General features: G+C 42.0%; 1 protein-coding gene across 1 annotated transcript in view; it reads left to right on the top strand.

Moving 5' to 3' along the window:
• The window catches only part of ANTXR1 (ANTXR cell adhesion molecule 1), a 313,258-nt gene extending 294,421 nt beyond the window's left edge, over positions 1-18,837 (top strand). The window contains exon 18 of the mRNA XM_082254810.1: positions 17,344-18,837. Coding sequence (XP_082110936.1) covers positions 17,344-17,619 — 276 coding nt within the window. The 3' untranslated portion in view covers positions 17,620-18,837. The remainder of the gene's footprint in view (positions 1-17,343) is intronic.
• The last annotated feature ends 309 nt before the right edge of the window (positions 18,838-19,146 follow it).

Raw genomic sequence — 19,146 nt, 5'->3', positions numbered from 1 at the left:
TATTCAACTCAAAAGCACACATTTATTTTATTGCACCTTGATAATTCTTAGATGTGATGGCTGCATTCGTTTTCTTCTTTAGGCTTTCTTTCTTCTATTTTGGTGATTCGGCCAGAAAGTTTGTTGTTTTTCACAATGCAAACTCTCCAGAAGAATGTTTTAGCTTACATGAATGAGACAAACCACTTAACACTCGCAAAGGAAAGAACCTGTTTGCTACAACTGAATATAAAGTGTGAGCTGGAGCTTGGCTTCAATTTGTTAGTGGTTTTAAATCTGCTAATACATTTAACACTAGCCCCCCCCCCCCCCGACTGAGAATGCTGCTTTACAAAGGTACCCCTGTGCTCCATTCAGGGTGGAGGCACTCTATAACAGGAGGTGTATTACTGGCCAGATCACCAGGTGGAAACCGAGGAGAAAAAAGCCATAGAAAGGAAAAGAAATGCAGCCACTACATCTAATGATTGATACGCTGCAATTTATTCCTTTTTTAATTTTGAATTTATTACCGCTTTACTCATACGGGTCTTGTCCTTGTGTGCGCTGCATTAGATTGGGGGGGGGGGTTGGGTGTCAGGAGGGACTTACGTGTGCATCTTCTCCAAACTGTAATGTTTTTTTACAGCATCAGTGTGCAGACATTTTTTTGCTGGGGACGATGTATGGGGAGTGGGGACAAGCTCCAACCAACCCCTGCACCTGTGTCCCCAGACAACAAAGAGAGCTTTGGAGAATCGACCTTTCCTTCTGTTTGTAAAGGAATAGGTTAATTCTAAACCAAACTTTATTCCTAAAAGGCCATTATGAATTTGCACATCTGAAGGCAACAGTTTCCCTCACTTTCTTACCTGTAACACCAAGGCAAGAAATGAAGAGTACAGGCATAGACATTGTCAAAAGTTCTTAACTTCCCTCACTCTACCATAAATAGTTTTGATTTTATCTGCATTATTGTTGGAGAGATTTCCTATCATTTCCTGTTCTTCTAGGAAGTGGATAGAAATATCCACTATAAAAAATGTGACGGAGGCTCTAACACTTTCCCACACGGTGGAAAACATACTATAAAAAAAATTTGGCTGGACTTGACTTTAAAAGTCTCTAATCCTCAGATTACAGGTTGCAGCTGACTCAGTTAGAATATTCTTTCTTTGTTTTACAACATCCGTGAAGTGAAGTTAATCTTGAAGTATCCAAAAAATGTAAAAGCAAGAGCAGAGACCTAAGTAAATCTAAAAAGCCAAAATCGCTGCATGTTTATTATCAATAATTCCATAAATACAGGTCTTATTAGAAACAGATTGGAACACAATATGGGTTTCCACTGGGCTAATTTACTATTTAGATTCAGATCAAGTTTCATTGTCAGGGATTCAGTTCATGCCTAACAATACACTTTATTCAACTACCACCTAATTTATTCCAAAACGTATTTTTTATATGTCTGCAAAATAGTTTGAAGGATCAAAATTCCAATACTAAAATTATATTTACACAACAAAACTTTCTTTATATTCTCAAATATTGTTTTACATAATACAGAATGTGGATCTATTCCAAATTTTTTTCCAGTCTTGGAGAGATTTTCTTTTTCTGCCAGCAATGCTTTCTAAAGTCGTTTTTCAGTATTCAAGAGAGGTGCTGGAGTCCCAGTGTTATTTACAGTGCTTAAAAGACAGTTTATTTAACCACTTCTGGACCGGAAGATTTTCCCCCTTAACCACTTAAGCCTCGGAAGATTTTACCCCCTTCCTGACTGTTGCAGAGTGCGATCACTGGGTGCAGCGGAGTCCATTCAGATCAGACATTGTGGAGTAAACAGGAACTGGCTTCTTTATTGGAACATAACACAGATAGCAAAATATATCACCTTCTCATGGTAATAAGAACAACAGACAGGAAGAGATAACCAACAAGTACAGTACAGTGTACAGGAAATACACATCATAGAAAAGGCATAGCATATCACTTAGCATTAGCGACATCTACTGTCCTATTTGTGAACTGCAGTCTATCTGTAATAGGCTAAGGCTTAGTCTATTAAACCCATCTTCTTTGTAAGCCTTGAGTGTCTTTCAGCGGTCAGAGGCTTTGTAAGGATATCTGCTGTCATATCCTCGGTTGGGCAATAAAGTAACTCAAGAAGACCTTGCTCTTGAAGATCCCTAAGAAAGTGGAACTTCACATCAATGTGCTTGGTTCTTGAATTAACTCCTTCCATGCGCGCAAGTGCGAGGCATCCTTGATTGTCCTCATAGATTTCTGTTGGTCCCAACTGTGGTTGACCCAAATCTGTTAATAGCTGTCTCAGCCATATAACTTCTTGACTTGCCTGCGCTGCAGCAACGTATTCTGCTTCAGTAGACGACAATGAAACAGAGAGTTGCTTTTTACTAGTCCAACTGATGGCACCTCCTGACAGAAAAAATAAGTAGCCACTGGTAGATTTCCTGTCGCTGGTGTCTCCTGCCCAGTCAGCATCCACATATCCTGTTAAGGTGCTTTCATCACTTGCTGGTAACTTTAGCTTGTAGTGCGAAGTCCCTTTAAGATAGCGAATGATTCGCTTTACAGCATTCCAGTCCTTTTGACTTGGCATTGAAACCTTTCTGCATAGGATTCCAACAGTTGCTGCAATGTCCGGCCTTGTAGCAGTGGTAAGATATAGCAATTTCCCTATTGCCTTCCTGTATTGAGTATTAGTAGGTAATGGGTTATCTTGGCAATTCATCTCCTTTAGGTAGTTGGTTTCCATAGGATACTTTACTGGTTTGGCGTCTTCCATTCCAAATGTTTCAATTATTTCTTGTATTTTGTGTCTTTGGTTCAGAAGAAAGCTGCCATCCTCTTCTCTCTCGATCTGGATGCCGAGGTAATTCTTTATGTTGCCAAGATCTTTGGTGTTGAAGTTCTGATTTAATTTTTCTAGTATTTCTGCTTCATCCCCTTCTTGCTCAAAGCAAATCAGGATATCATCCACATAAATAAGCATATAGACCCATCTGTCTCCCAATTTCTTTGTGTATAAGCAGGGGTCCGCTTTACTCCTCAGAAAGTTTTGATGTGTAAGCACTTCATTTATTTTTATATTCCACGCTCTGGCTGCTTGCTTTAGACCAGCCTTTTTCAACCAGGGTGCCTTGAGGTTTCTTCAGGGGTGCCTCAGCAAAATGCCCCAAAAATATCCCAAAAATTGCATACAAGGCAGCGGGTGGATGAAGCCTGCCTTTTACGTTACACAAAGTCACAGTTTTTCATTGTGAAACGTTACGACCCTCTAGCTGCTGACCTGCTATTGACCAATGACATCATCAGTTGATAAGGAGGATGTCGGTCGCCTACGTAGCATGCTTGTTTGACCCTCCCCTGCTCCCCTCCATAAGTTTTGGGGTCATATTAGCCGAGTGATGGAAAAAAACTGAGGAAAAAGAGAAACATTGGAATACTAGTCAGTACCAACTTGTACCTCTAACGTTGGGCATCCTACATGTGTGTATGTTGCTGCATTATGTAAAACTTTTAGGATGGGGTGCCTCAAGACTGTCCATAATTTTTTAAAGGGTGCCTCGAGACTGTCCATAATTTTTTAAAGGGTGCCTCGAGACTGTCCATAATTTCTGGGGTATGCCTCGACTGAAAAAAGGTTGAGAAACACTGCTTTAGACCATATATACTCCTGCAAAGTTTGCAAACTAGGTCTGGCCTTTGTTCATCTTTGAACCCTGGCGGCTGTTCCATGTAAATTTCTTCTGTTAGCTCGCCATGTAGAAACGCGGTTTTTCACATCAACTCACTTGCATTTTCCTTGTGACGGCTACTGTCAGTAAAGTCCGTATTGTAGTGTGCTTGACTACTGGTGCAAATGTCTCGTCATAGTCCTCTCCGTATTTTTGAAAATAGCCCTTGGCTACTAGCCTTGCTTTGTATCGCTCAATTGTGCCATCTGCATTGTATTTCACTGTAAAAGTCCATTTACAGCCTATGGCTTTCCTTCCGGGTGGTAGTTTTGTAAGTGTCCATGTTTTAGTGTCATGCATGGATTTTATCTCTTCATCAGCAACCTTTATCCATTTACTTGCTTCTTGTTCTGAAAGCTGAGATATTTCTTCCCAGGTTGCAGGTTCATTGATACTGGCAGTACTTGCTTTGTATGAGAGACGTACAGGTGGTTTACCTCTGTTTTCTCTTGTTGAACGTCTCGGTTTTGTGTCTGAGCCTTCTTGTGTCTGCTCTTCAGTACTGGTAGAGTCTGCACTCACTTCAACTCTTTGTTCAGAAGTTATGGAGATAGGCTGGTCAATGTCAGTTTTCTCTCCTATTCTTGCTTCTACTGTTGTCATTACATTGTCTCTGAAATCTTCAACAAAATTTATGCTGTTGCTAATGGTAACCTTGTCTGTTTTGGGATTTAGGATTCTGTAACCTTTGACATTGTCACTGTATCCAACAAAGATACCTTCAAATGCTCTGTTTTGGAGTTTGGTGCGTTTTTCTTCAGGTATGTAGATGAATGCTTTGCATCCAAAAACTCTTAGGTGTTTTACATTTGGCTTCTCATTGTGCCAAAGTTCATATGGAGTTTTCTCTATTGTTCTGGAAAGAAGTCTGTTCTGCAAATATGTAGCTGTCATAGCTGCTTCACCCCAGTATTTTTGTGGTAGTCCAGAGTCTGTCAGCATACATCTGATCATTTCAGTCAGACTTCTGTTCTTTCTTTCAGCTACTCCATTTTGTTCTGGTGTATATGGAACTGTCTTTTGATGTTCTATTCCATTCTCTTTTAAGTACTCTTGTATCTTATATCCTGTGAATTCACCTCCATTGTCACTCCGAAGTATGAGAGGCTTCCTCTGAAACTTGTTACTGGTCTTTATTATATAGTCTTGTAATTTGTCAAAAACTTCACTCTTGTGTTGCATTAGGTAGGTGACTGTGTATCTTGAATAGTCATCTATGAAAGTCACTATGTACCTTTTGCCTCCAGGTGTAGGTGGGTTTAGGGGACCACACACGTCACTGTGAACTAAGTCAAGTGGTCTTGAAGCTCTGTTCTGACTGACTTTGGGAAGTGTTGCTCTTGTAGCTTTGGATTTAATGCAACATTCACACTTAACAGTAACTGGACAAGGGGATATTGTTAGATCCCTTGTCAGATTCCTCCTCTGTAGTTCCTGTATGGATTCTGGGTGTCTGTGACCTAGACGTCTGTGCCATATATGTATACAGTCATTGTGCTTGTGTGTACATAGTCTCACCTTTTCCTTCACTGTGTCGAGGTGATATAGGTGATCATCCAGCTTGGCACCTGCTACTGTCTGGTTGCCGTTTAGGATTGAACACTTGTCACCTTGGAATTTTACAGTGAGTCCTCTGGCTGTTAGACGCTTCACAGCTAAGAGTCCTCCTTCTAGATTAGGAACATAAAGCACATCTTTCACTGGTATGGCTAGATTGTGTCCCGCATCATCAGGGCATACAAGGGTTCCATGCCCATATCCTTCTGCATGTATTTTGCTTCCATCTGCAAGATAAATAGTTTCTTTGTTGTTCTGATCAAGTTCTGTGAAAAAACTTCTATCACTTGTCATGTGACTGGTTGCCCCCGAATCGATGCACCAGCCTTGACATTTATTGTTGCCTGTCGCTTTAAATGTGGCATTCCAGTTTCCTTCCCATGGATCATTGATTGTGGCTTTGACCTTTTGTTTAGCATAAGAGAGACGTTGTCTTCTTTGCTCTGCTTTCCATATAGTACAGTCTTTCTTTATGTGTCCCTGTTTGTGACATCTGAAACACAACCTGGTCTCTTTCCTGTGTAACCTTGCGTCTGTAGCTTTAAGAGCGGTTCTGGTGTCGGTTTCTGTGGAGTCATGCGCTAATTCCTTTCTTCTCTGATACTCATCTATGAGCCTGGTTTTTACAAATGATAGCGTCAGATCTGTCTCGGGTAGTGTCTCCAGTGCATTGATCAGTGCAGTATATGTATCGGGCAAACTGCATAACAACATGGCTGCTGCGTGGCTGTCTGTTATATTCTCCCCGATTGATCTGAGTTGTGCAATCACTTCCAGCATTTCGTTTATATGCGCCTGCATGTCCTGTTCTCTGCTAAGTCTCATTTTGTAAAGTTTCTGCAGTAGAAACAGCTTGCTGTTTAAACTGGATCTTTCATGCAGTCTATTTAGAATGTCCCACATGCCTTTCGCTGTGTCCTCATGGCGTATATGTATGAGCTGATCATCCTCCACTAGTAAGCTTATGGTGGCCCGTGCCTGTCTGTTTTTCTTGTCCCAGTCCTGATTATTGTCATGTGACCTCTCTGTGGTGGTAACCTCCCACAAGTCATCTCTAGATAATAGCATTTCCACTTTAAACTTCCATAGCTGATAATTGTCATTGTTCAGCTTGGCCACTGAGAGTTTAAGTTCTGAGTTTCCGGCCATTTTTCCCTCCTTTATATATAAACAGTCTTACTTGTCTATTGGAGATGTCACTGGAAAGCTTCCTTATGTCGATCTTTATCCGGATCCTGGGCCCATAACCTGTTGCAGAGTGCGATCACTGGGTGCAGCGGAGTCCATTCAGATCAGACATTGTGGAGTAAACAGGAACTGGCTTCTTTATTGGAACATAACACAGATAGCAAAAGATATCACCTTCTCATGGTAATAAGAACAACAGACAGGAAGAGATAACCAACAAGTACAGTACAGTGTACAGAAAATACACATCATAGAAAATGCATAGCATATCACTTAGCATTAGCGACATCTACTGTCCTATTTGTGAACTGCAGTCTATCTGTAATAGGCTAAGCTTTAAAGTTGTTGTATCTCCAACACTGACCAGGCCCTATTTTGCGATTCGGCACTGCGTGACTTTAACGGACAATTGCGCGGTCATGTGACGCTGTACCCAAATTAAATTGACGTCCTTTTTTTCCCACAAACAGAGCTTTCTTATGGTGGTATTTGATCATGATCACCTGTGCGATTTTTTTGATCATGCGCTATAAACAATAAAAGAGCGACAATTTTGCAAAAATAACAATATTTTTCACATTTTTTTATATGAAATTCCCCCCCAAAACTTTTTTTAACATTTTAGGCCAATTTGTTTTCTACTACATATGTTTGGTAAAAAAAATCGCAATAAACATATTTTGATTGCTTTGCGCAAAAGTTATTGCGTTTACTAACTAAGGGAAATTTTTTTGTCATTTTTATTGTTTTTTTTTTTAACGAGTAATGGTGGCGATCTGCGATTTTTTTTGCGGGACTGCGACATTGCGGCGGACAGATCGGACCCTTGACTGACATTTTTGACACTTTTGTGGGGACCAGTTACATTACTACAGTAATCAGTGCTAAAAATATGCACTGTTACAGTAATAATGACACTGGCAGGGAAGGGAGCCTAGGGGGTGTATTCTAACTGTGAGGGGGATGGGCTTGTGACATCAACACAGAGACCTGTGTTCCTAAATAGGAGGAACATAGGAGCTCTGTGTTGATAGCAGAGAGAACAACTGTCTGCTGTGTTTACAACAGCAGACCGCCATTCTTTCTTCACGGAGAGCGATCGCTGGGGGGGTGCTCGTGGATCGGCTCTCGTGGATCGGCTTCCCCACTGGCGAGTGGGCGTTCGCATGCCCCCAGGATCGCTCCTGCAAACCGCCGTACATGTACAGCAATTCATGGGAACCTGCCGACCTGGCGGCTGGTCGCAAGTGGTTAAAGTGATTCATGTAAAGAATATTTGTATATGCTTTGAATATGCTGCAATAACAGACTTCATGCATAGAGGGCGCTGCATGTGAACCAGAAGTAATTATCACTACTACTGTAGCTGTAGGTGACTGCTGTGTATTACTACAGACTAATTTTTCACATTTAAAGAATACCCTTTTTAGGGGAACTCTTTGAAAAGTTTTAGATCAGGGGTCTCAAACGGATGGCCCTTCAGCTGTTGCAGAACTACAAATTCCATGAGGCACTGCAAGGCTGACAGTTACAAGCATGACTCCCATAGGCAGAGGCATGATGGGACTTGTAGTTCAACAGCTGAAGGGCCGCCAGTTTGAGACCCCTGTTCTAAATGCTTGGCTTCAATAGCTAGACTTCAATAGTCACTAACTTAAGTTGCTGCATATTTGTTTCAGGTCAGAAAATAAAAATAATAAAGCCAGAGATAGCAAGGAAACTGTAATTTTTAGGAGGTCAGCAAAAGCAAACTGTATTTGCCAAAATGTGTCTATGATCCCCTATAGCCCGAGACTAAAACTAGTACAAGTAAAATAAATTGTACTTAACTGTATAGTAAATATCACACACCACATGCATATAATAATATTTACTTCATTATAAGAATTCAGTAAGCACATGCAACATTTGGAAATGTATTAATGTCAAGCCAAATAATGTCACCTATTTTGTTTGTCACAATAGCTGGAAACTGAACCAGACTTGTCTAAAATAACTGAAATGTGCTGTTTTACTGTATTAAAGGTTCAGCAGCTGCTTATGATGGTTTTAAATCTTTGCAAATGTTATTGAATTTGAAGAATAATGATAAATGGCTCCAACTCTCAAGCACTGCTTTCCACTTTCCAAAGCCAGCAAAATGTCACACTTCTCCCCAGAGGCATTGCTTGGCTCTCTCATGCAAGGCAGACAATCAAGTCCAGAATTTGGCACCATTGCATAAGCTTTTTTTTTTTTTTTTTTTTTGTGAAAAGCTAAGAGCAGTGTTAGGGCCTGGAATACAATGTCACTGATCATTGACAGTTCTGTGTGTACATGGTTACATAGTCAGGTTGAGAAAAGACAGTGGCGCCCAGTCCATTAGGGGCGCAGGGGTGATGCCCCCATCCATACATCCGGCCCCCTAATCTACATGCATGGATTCCAATGTTTTTTGTTTTTTTTTAAGCACCTGATTAGAGCCAGAGGCTTCAAAAAAGGGTGGGCTCGGGGCACAGAGCACTGCGCCCTGAGCCCACCCAGTTGTATGACAATAGCGAATGAATATTCCCTATTATCACACTGATTCTCCTCCCAGCCAATCAGGAAGTGGGTCGTGAGACCCCTTTCCTGATTGGCTGAAAAGAAAAGCGATTTTACTGGCCATTGGCCAGGAAGAGGTAGAAGACGGACGGCCGGAGGAGGTAAGAATGCTGGCTGTCCGGCCGGCCGCCCATCTGTCCGGCTGGGGGAGGGGTGTATTACCCTGCCGGCCGGCCATCGGGCCCGTTGTGGGGGTGGTGTGTTTGCCTGCTGGCCGGCCGACCATCCGTCCCGCTGGGGGGGGGGGGGGATTTGCCGCCCCCCCAAAATTATCATGCACCAGTCGCCACTGCACAAGTCCATCTAGTTCAACCAATAAAAGAGAAAATAATGTGTAATGTGGGTATCCATTCTTTGGGCCTTACTAGGCTGGGCCTTCTTTCAGTACCTATTCCTGAGTGGGTAAGATAGTGGTACCCTGGGGAATGCAGCATAAAATGACAGTTTCTGGATAGAACTGTCACATAGTAGTAACAGCAGATCTCTCTAGAGAACCCTGAATAGAAGTATAAACCTATGGTAACAAGAGTGCTAACCCAACTGTACAATTTTTTTCAAGTTTTGGCTTCACAAAACAGTATTAAACCCAAAAGCAAACATTTAATCTCCCAAAAAGGAAAAAAAAAAACTGTTGCTGTAACTGCTTATAAAGTTCAGACTTAATTTGTTAGTGCATCTAAATCTGCTAGTACATCTAACACTCCCTTTTCGCCAGATTAGCAATGCTGCTCTCCACAGGTGTCTCTGTTGCTCCTTTATCTAGAATGTAGGCAATCTAATAGAGCAAGTGTGTTACGGGCCTGATCACCAGGTGAACACAGAGAGGAAAAAAGCCTAAAAAAATACCCCAAATGCAACCGCTACATCTCAGGAGCAGTAAGCTGCAATTTATTATAATTTTGGTTTTGGGTTTAATACTGTTTTAAAGCTAAACTCTGGGCACAAACAATTTCATTTAAATAATTTGCTTAAAAGTTACAAACAATACAAATCCACTGTGTATGCACCAAACACTTTTGTAAACCAAGATATTATCATTTATAAACAGCAATGACATCATCGCCGTGCTGTACATAACCTGCGCAGAAAGCAGAGCTGTGGGAGGGACCCAGTAGGCCCCCACAACAGGCTGCCTGTAGAAAATTATAAAAGGAGGCGGAGACAGGACCGGCCACCCTGCACAAGGAGAGAGAGCAGCAGTGACCAGTCTTTATTACAGGAATATTATCCACACAATCAAACTTTCACACATGATTACTACATAGATCTGTAAGAAATATGCAAAGCACACCAGTATTTAAAGGGGTTGTAAAGTCATTAAGATAAAAAGCCTTCTGTGTGCAGCAGCCCCCCCCCTCAGCACCCCTAATACTTAGCTGAGTCCCCTCTCTATCCAGTGACGTCCACGAGTACCTCAGCCATCCAGGACTCTCTCTCCTGATTGGTTATGACACAGCAGCGGCACCATTGGCTCCAGCTGCTGTCAATCAAACTCAGTTAGCCATTCAGGAGAGAAAGGGGGCAAGACCAAATGGCAACTCCTTGTCTAAATGGACACATGGAGCTGTGGCTTGGCTCAGGTGCCCCCATAGTAAGCTGCTTGCTGTGGGGGAACTTAACAGGAGGGAGGAAGCCAGGAGAGCAGAAGAGGGACCATCTGAGAGGATCGGGCCACTCTGTTCAAAACCAACTGCACAGAGGAGGTAAAGAGAACATGTTTGTTATTTTAATTTAAAAAAAAAGAGACTTTATATAAGAATACACATGCATCTTATATATAGACAATATTTTACTTATCCTGGAGTTCAGATTTAAGCAGGTTGAGTTTTAGGCTGACCAAGGAGCCTTGATAGCTCAGTGTTGACCCTTCCTCCCTTGGTCTCAGTTCTGTTCTGCTTTATTTTACAGTAGGCTGATATCAAGACAGATCCAGATGCAAATGCTAGGTTTACGTGAAATATATTTAATAATTTTAAATTAAAACTAGATTAAGGTCTATTTATTAAGGTTTTCAAGATTCAGACAACTTTCACCAAGATTCATCCATTTTCTATTTGAAACATTTTATGCAAAATGGGTGAAAATTGTATACATCTTGGATCAAAATGTTGATAAATAGACCACTTAACAGGTTACTAAACCCACAGGAGTAAAATCAGTCTGTATATGCAGTAAAGCATGCTTGTTATACTCACTGTGGAACTCAAGGGGTTAATCCTCTGCATTGTGTAAAATGGCTGTTTGATCCTGTCTTCTCTGATCCTCCCCGTCTCCCACTGTCTCTCACTCACTGCATCTCCTGATAGAACAGAGTCTAGGGGACAGGCTGTACATGTTCAATTTGGTGTGTATTGCAAGGAGTTTTTTTTTCTTCTTGGGAGGGTTCATGTGATCAGCACAGGGCCAATCAGCACTGTCCAGACAGAGGGTCAGGGGTCCTGCAGCCTCATAGGGCAGCCAGAGTAGAATGAAAACTCCTCCTACAAGCTTTAACCAGACACTGATAGAAGTCACAAGACTGCTATATACTGCTGATGAGAAAAGGTATTTAGCAGTTTATATTTACTAAAACTATTGCATTTCCATGTTCTGTGTACTGTGGGAGACCAGATATAGTGAATGCAGGGTCCTGGGTTTAGTAACTCTTTAATGGGATTTTAAAATACCTGCCTAATAAGTACCAAATATAAAGAACATGCAAACGCTAGGGGTCTTCTAATCAATGATTCCCAAGAATCACCCAACTTTAACCCGATATTTATTCATTGATACTTAAGTGAAAGTTGGAGGAGTTTTATGAAAACGTTGTGAAAACAGGTATTTCTTGCGATATCAGACACTGAAATCTCCAGAAGGGACTCTGCTGCTCTGGGTGCAAACTGAGACTTATGCTTTTATCAAAATATTAGAAATAGGTTGTATTAGTTTTCTTAGGTTGACTATCAGAGATGAGCACTGGAAATCATCCCTCTATGTATATAGTAAAGACCACCCACATTGTCCACCTTTGTGGTTCGCTAAAAAATGATTGAGCACTTACCATGTTTTTGAACCATGGCTGAGTATTACTAGGACTAATATACAGTATATAAGGTAACCTTTGTCATACGTTTACTAGGGGTTTGCATGTAAAATCTATATATTTCAATACTTTCAATCAATATATTTTCATACTAGAATAGGTTCAGCCAGGGCTTTTTTTCAGTTGGAACTTGGTGGAACTCAGTTCCGCCACCTCTGGCTAAGGCCCTCTGCACCCTGATCACCACTATCACTTGTAAAGACAGAGGTTTGGCTTCTGTGTTTACCAGTGACAGCTTGTCTCTCAGAGGCTCCCACAGATCTGATCTCCTGAGTGGATCCCCCTTAGTGCAGGATGGTGACAAGTGAGATGCAGGTGCATAGGGTACATTGCAGATGCTGACACCCCCACTGGATGATCTCATTGCAAGTGAGAGAGGAGGAGCCCCCTACAGTTTGAGGGATGGTACTAGAGCCGGCTCGGTGCTTCAGCTTAACACAGCAACAAAAGTAAGACATGTTACATGATGGAGCTTTTAAGGAGGGGGGGGGGGTGGAGGTAGGGGAAGGGGGGTTGCATGCAGAGGTCAGACCTGAAGAGGGATGAGTGTGACAAATAGATGGGAATGCAGAGGTAAGCGGCTGTGGAAGAAGGCTGAACTCTGCACTCTGTGTGTAGCGCACACCTGAACTCTGCACTCTGTGTGTAGCGCACACCTGCACTCTGTGTGTAGCGCACACCCAGTGGCGGAGCCAGAGGGTTAGCTGGGGTGGCAATTGACACCCCAGAAGAAATCCTTGCCACCCCTGTTGCCACCCCAATCCTGGGTGGGTGGATGACAGCGCCGCAGCGGAGGAATCACAGGGGATAAGGATCGCCGTACGGGAGGCGGGAGCTGCGGAGGGAGGAGGGAGGCGGTTCGGATTCGGATGGAGAGCTGGTAGGCACGGAGCGGAGGAATCACAGGGGAGCGCCCTGGGCGGTACCATTTACTAGAGGAGGGGGCGCAGGTGAAGTGCTCGCAGTCCGCAGAGTACACTGTGTGTGTGTGGATGACTACTACACACCATCCGCTCTATGCAGCTGCAGCCTGCAACGATGTGCCGAGTGCGCTCCTGCACTCGGCACAAGCCTAGAACAGAAGAGCCCTTCCCCTTCCCTGTCAGCAAAGACACTCCCCCCTGACGTGACGTCACTGAGATGCCGGCGCCGGCGGGATGAGAGAGAGAGGAGGACTCACAGTCAGAGGAGAAGAGTGTGTTGCCAGGGCTGCCAGAGGATGAACCAAGCTAGTAAGGCACAAGTAAGCAATACTTAGGATTGGGGGGGGTGGGGGGGCTTGGGGAGAGAGAGACTAAGGCTGTGGGGAGGTTCATTGCCAATGATATTTGTAATATGCAGCATGAGGAGGTAATTCATTTCCACTGGTCACTGATGCATTAGTGACCGACCACCAATGGCTGTTAATTAACCCCTATTTGCTGCATTAGTGACACCAGTGTCAGTGTTAACACTAACATTGGTGCCACTAATGCAGCACATAGGGGTTAATTTACTGCCATTGGTGGTCGGTCACTAATGCATCAGTGACCAGTGGAAATGAATTACCTCCTCGTGCTGCATATTACAAATATCATTGGCAATTAACCACTTGCTGACCCGTCGCAGTATATGTACTGTGATGGGGTGTCAGCTACAGGCGTACGTCCCTGCCTGTTTCAAGGTTTCTGGCACATGCCCCCATCCACTTACTCCCCTGTGATTTGACACAGCAAGAGACTGTCAGCAGATCTCAGCCAATGATTCACAGCTGAGACCTGCTGATCGGCTGTGTCCAATCACAGCCCAGAGCTCTGTGTTGACAATCAATACAGGGCTCTTTACAGAGGGAATGATCGCTTTTTCTTTCTTTTCCCTGCAAAGCAGAGAAAATAAAGAAATCGATCTGTAGTAAAAAGCAGCACACATTACACATTGTTAGGCACACAATTAGCCCCTTGATTGCCCCTAGATGTTAACCCCTTCTTAGCCGGTGTCATTAGTACAGTGACAGTGTATAGTATTATCACTGATCACTGTATAAGTGTCACTGGTGATGTGGCAGTTAGTTCCCACAAAGTGTCAGGCCCGTGTCACGATCACAGTCCCACTATTAGGGTCCTTTCACAAGAATGATCTGATCAGATCCGCCTGTATGTTTTTCAGGTGGATCTGATTGGATGCTCCATGCATCCCTAAGGGGCAGCGGATGACACCCGCTGCTATCCGCTTCCGATCCTATCCATGAAATCCGGACGGATGGAAACCCTATTTTCCATCCATCCAGCGAATCAGATGGGATCGGATGAGAATGGACAGACGGTCCATTCTCATCCGATTCCCCCATAAAGGACAGCGGGAATCTGACACCTCTGTCTCCACACACAGAGCGGAGACGGAGCGGTCATCTGCCTGCTCAGCGGGGATCGGCGGATCGTTCCCCACTAAATAGAACGGACTCCGTCAGCGGATGCGGACCATGTGAAAGGACCCTAAGTTGCTGATCACCACCATTTCTAGTATATATAAAAAAATAAAAAATTCCATTATATATCTCATTTGTAGGCATTTTAGCTTTCACACAAACACATTAATATACACTTATTTTTTTACTAAAGACAGCAGATTTCATTTTGGTCTAAATTATGGAAGAATTTTTTTTTTTTATTGGATGTTTTATAGCAGAAAGTAAAAAATATTTTTTTTTTTCAAAATTGTTTTTTTCTTTTTTCATTCACATAATAAAAGCGAACACACACCAGTGGTATGCAAATACCCTCAAAAGAAAGCTTTTTTTTTTTTGTGTAAAAAAATTACATAAATTTTATTTGGGTACAGCGTTGCATGATGGGGGTAAAATCTTCTAGAGCTCAAGTGGTTAATTAACCTCCCAGAGAGTTAACCACTGCAGCCAGTTCACATGGGGATCGCAGTCACTGCCATCAATGCTGGGGGTTATTAAATAAGCTAGCACCATTGCTGGGGATCATTGTTGCAGAAACTGATGCGAATGCTGTGGATTATTATTGCGTAAATTGGCTGCTGTTTTAAGTATTTTCTTGTTTTGAAATTACACTAAATCTTTCTTTACACCTGGGGGGGGGGGCAGTTTGCCACTGCATCCTGTCCGCATGCTGTATCCTGTCCGCCAGCTGTATCCTGTCCGCCAGCTGTATCCTGTCCACATACTGTATCTTGTCCGCCAGCTGTATCCTGTCCACATACTGTATCTTGTCCGCCAGCTGTATCCTGTCCGCCACCTGTATGTATTTATTCTGCCACATATTTTTTGTAAAAAATCCTAAGTGTATTTTGATTGGTTTTCAAAAAGTTATTACATCTACAAACTATGGAACTTTTTATTTTTTAATTGTTTTTACTAGTAATGGCAGCGATCAGCAATTATTAGAGGGACTGCGACATTGCGGTGGACAAATCTGACACTAAATGACACTTTGTATATTGACCCCCCAAAATAATATCTTGCCACCCCTTTGCCACCCCTGTTTTAAAAGTCTAGCTCCGCCACTGCGCACACCTGAACTCTGCACTCTGTGTGTAGCGCACACCTGAACTCTGCACTCTGTGTGTAGCGCACACCTGCGCTCTGTGTGTAGCACACACCTGAACTCTGCACTCTGTGTGTAGCGCACACCTGAACTCTGCACTCTGTGTGTAGCACACACCTGAAATCTGCACTCTGTGTGTAGTGCACACCTAAACTCTGCACTATGTATGTAGCGCACACCTGAACTCTGCACTGTGAGGAACCCCCTCGACTCGGCACTCTGTATGTAATGAACTCATGTTATGTAATGCCCCTTTAAGAGCTTCCCACTGTGAAATTTTACCACCCCCACTATTTTATGAGGTTTGGAGGGTGTGTGTGGGGGGGGGGGGAGGGGGTCGTGGTTAAGTTCCTTCACCTATTTTATGGGAAAAAAAGCCCTGGGTTCAGCCCTCCAAATGAGCTTCAGAACTTGCTACAGCGAGTTAATATCCTTACATGAACCTCAGCTGACAGTCAGATTTCCATACTAAGTGCAGCCAAACAATCTGCCATATATTTCTCATATTTTCAAATCTCAGTGCAATTTATTTGGGCTCTGCTTAGCTTTCTCTGTTCCAGCAGCTGGTTTAAGTGTGTGAGGCAGTTGTGTCATTTCTGGAAAGCAGCTGAAAGGCATGTCCGGCTTTCCAGGGGGCTAACCCTTTCTCTGCTGACAGTCGATATTGTTCATATTGCAGCAAACCTCCTAACTTAGTTTGTATCTGACTAATAACATAAGCTCAGCTCAACATGTCCTCAGGATACCTTCTTCAAAGAAATACTAAGCATGATTTTATCTAAAATACAGAGATGAAATTACTTCATTATGTTTTGAGAAAAACTGGATCACCTTATGTTCTAAAATATGGCTTGTTTGGTCACTTTGCCACAAAGTTTTAGACATATGTACACAGATCTTATTCTTGACTTCTGTAGGTGAGCTCCTCTCATTTTTCAGCACTTTATTGTTGAATAAATCGTAAAACAAATGAAAAAAAAACTCTCAGTGTCATTCTTTGAGACTACTAAATGAGAAATATAATTACCTACTATAAGGAAAAGACCCACACTGGTTGATTTTTTTTTTTTTTGCTACAATTTCCTTAAAGGGAATTATAAAGCTTAAACTTTTTTTTCTATTTTAAGTAGAGTTGAATGATTGAAAACTTCCCATCTGTGTCCGACTTGGGAGATTTGCCTTTACTTACTGTTGTGTAGACACTGTAGTAGAAATCTTCCTCCTAGGAAGTGAGAGGAATTTGCTCTTAGAGCGTTGTCAATGGAATAAAGGTCCCAATTATAAGACATCCCCTATATTCCTGTTCTGGTGACAACTTACTGTTCTGGATAAGAACGAAAAAAATTGGATATTTGCTCAACTTTATTTGAAGTGAAAGTGAACACCAGCAGAATCCAAAAAGTAAAAAGAAAATAAGATAAACAGCTTTGGCTGTACATATACTTTAAAGAAGCCTTATAGTTATTCAGGTTTTGGGTTTGCTTATGTTTGAAGTTTGTCATTTTAAACAATTTCTTCATTTATAACCAGGAATTTTCCTTCATATCTATCACAATACATGTGTTTTGAATTTTGGCCAGTTTTAAATTTGTTTTCTTTTAAAGTATTCAAATGCTAATTTTGACTATTTTTTCTATGATTTCAGGGGAGATGCATCAACTTTACAAGAGAAAAGAAGCCAATGCCACCAAGATATCCATTAAACAATGCTCCTCTTTTGACACCACCATCCAGCCCAATCTACACTCCACCCCAGAGTCCAGTATTTACCCCTCCTCCCCCAGCAAGTTCACCTCCTCCACCAAGTAACTATCCACCTCCAACACCATCCCCCACTGGCTCACTTCCTCCACCACCCTTAGCCTTACCTCCCATGAGAGCTCCACCCCCCAATAGACCACCACCACGTCCTTCAGTTTAGAGTTCCGTGTACAAAGTTCCATCTCCAGTTCGGCTGGTGATGCATTTTCAGAAGCTTTTCTTTCTTGGAATGGATGTGATGTTCAGCAATTGGACAGAACAGCTATTGACCAAAACCACTTTTTTAACCACTTTTACTAGAACTAAGTGAAGTTACCTTGTGGATTTATATACTTTCAGATGATTCTGCAAGTTACTGGATGCCATCTCAACACATCTGGTCATATATGAAACAACTCTTTTGACTGCTTGATCAATGAAGCTGGATAGAATTATACAGAGAATATGAATTATATATTCTTCCACAAATGCCAAGAGAAGCATATTTAGTTATTATAAATCAGTTATTGACGACAAGCAAAAGGAAAACTAGTGATACAAAACGTCCCCTTTGGTGGTCGTCCGATAAATAGTTAGTTTCTCTTTAAATGTTGCTTCCATTCATTTTTAGAATACAGTATTAGAAAGTTAATTGCCATTTTGACAAATAACAAGGTCAAGAGACCATCAACAGAGGGGCAAAATGATTATTTTGTTAATTAATACAGTTCTAAGATTTGGTCAGCCAAATTACCTTGTGAAATTCCTAGACAAATCTTATTGACGACATGGCCTCGTTGTCCTTCAAAGAATAAATGGAAAACCTTTTTTGAAGAACACATTAGATTGATGGATGATCACTAGGGTCTGATGAAATATTAGTTTTCCTTGTCTATCCAGGTTCTTTTATTTGATGTTTTACATTATGTTTTGCACACCTAGGCAAAAAAAATTGAAAGAAAGAACAAATTTTGATGCCTATGGCTGACTTGAGGAAATAGAGAATTTTCCTCACATTATTTACATCTGAATCTCATGGATCTATAAAGAAGAAAATGTTGACTACAATGAAGATGTTAAGTCTGGCAAACAAATAGGAGCTGTTCCCTCGGGATATGCCTTCAGAGAGACAGTTGACGAAGAGGGACAAATAAAATGATGACATATATAATCTCCACAGAAGGGGATTCCATTCTATGTAAGACTTTTGAATAGTAGAAGGCTGGACCTTTGCAATAAAAAACTGCCATGGCAGGTTCTATAACAGATAAAATATGAGCTTCGCAATGCGTTGCTGGACCCTCTGCCAAAGAGGAAACTTGGGATAGTCTATAGCATGTATACACTTGCATTGTCTTTTTAAGTAGCTATTATGTAGATGAAATCACTTATTGTAGTATATTATTTGGGGCACTGGGGCATTGCTTAAAGGGAGGTAATTCATGCTTATGATGTCTCTTCTGTGGATAACTTTGTTGCCTCTATTGCACTTTTGCTGTTATCATGGCAATGCAGTATAAGTATTGCTATATAAGGAGCTTGTCCGGGTGCTTTTGAAGGATAGGGGGGTCTTCAGTGATCTGCAGCATATGGCTCATTGGCTTTCTTCGAGAATCAGTGACTGTGTAACAATTGTACCCATCTGGTTTATTAGCTGTTTTGAGATGGATTGTTTGGTAGGAAAGGTTGGGCAACATAGATCCTTATA

The sequence above is a fragment of the Pelophylax lessonae genome (genome assembly GCF_965119305.1).
Source record: "Pelophylax lessonae genome assembly, chromosome: 4".
In the NCBI taxonomy this organism is placed as follows: Eukaryota; Metazoa; Chordata; class Amphibia; order Anura; family Ranidae; genus Pelophylax; species Pelophylax lessonae.
The sequence above is the reverse complement of the archived record's forward strand: the minus strand, read 5'-3'. Positions and strand labels throughout refer to the sequence as shown.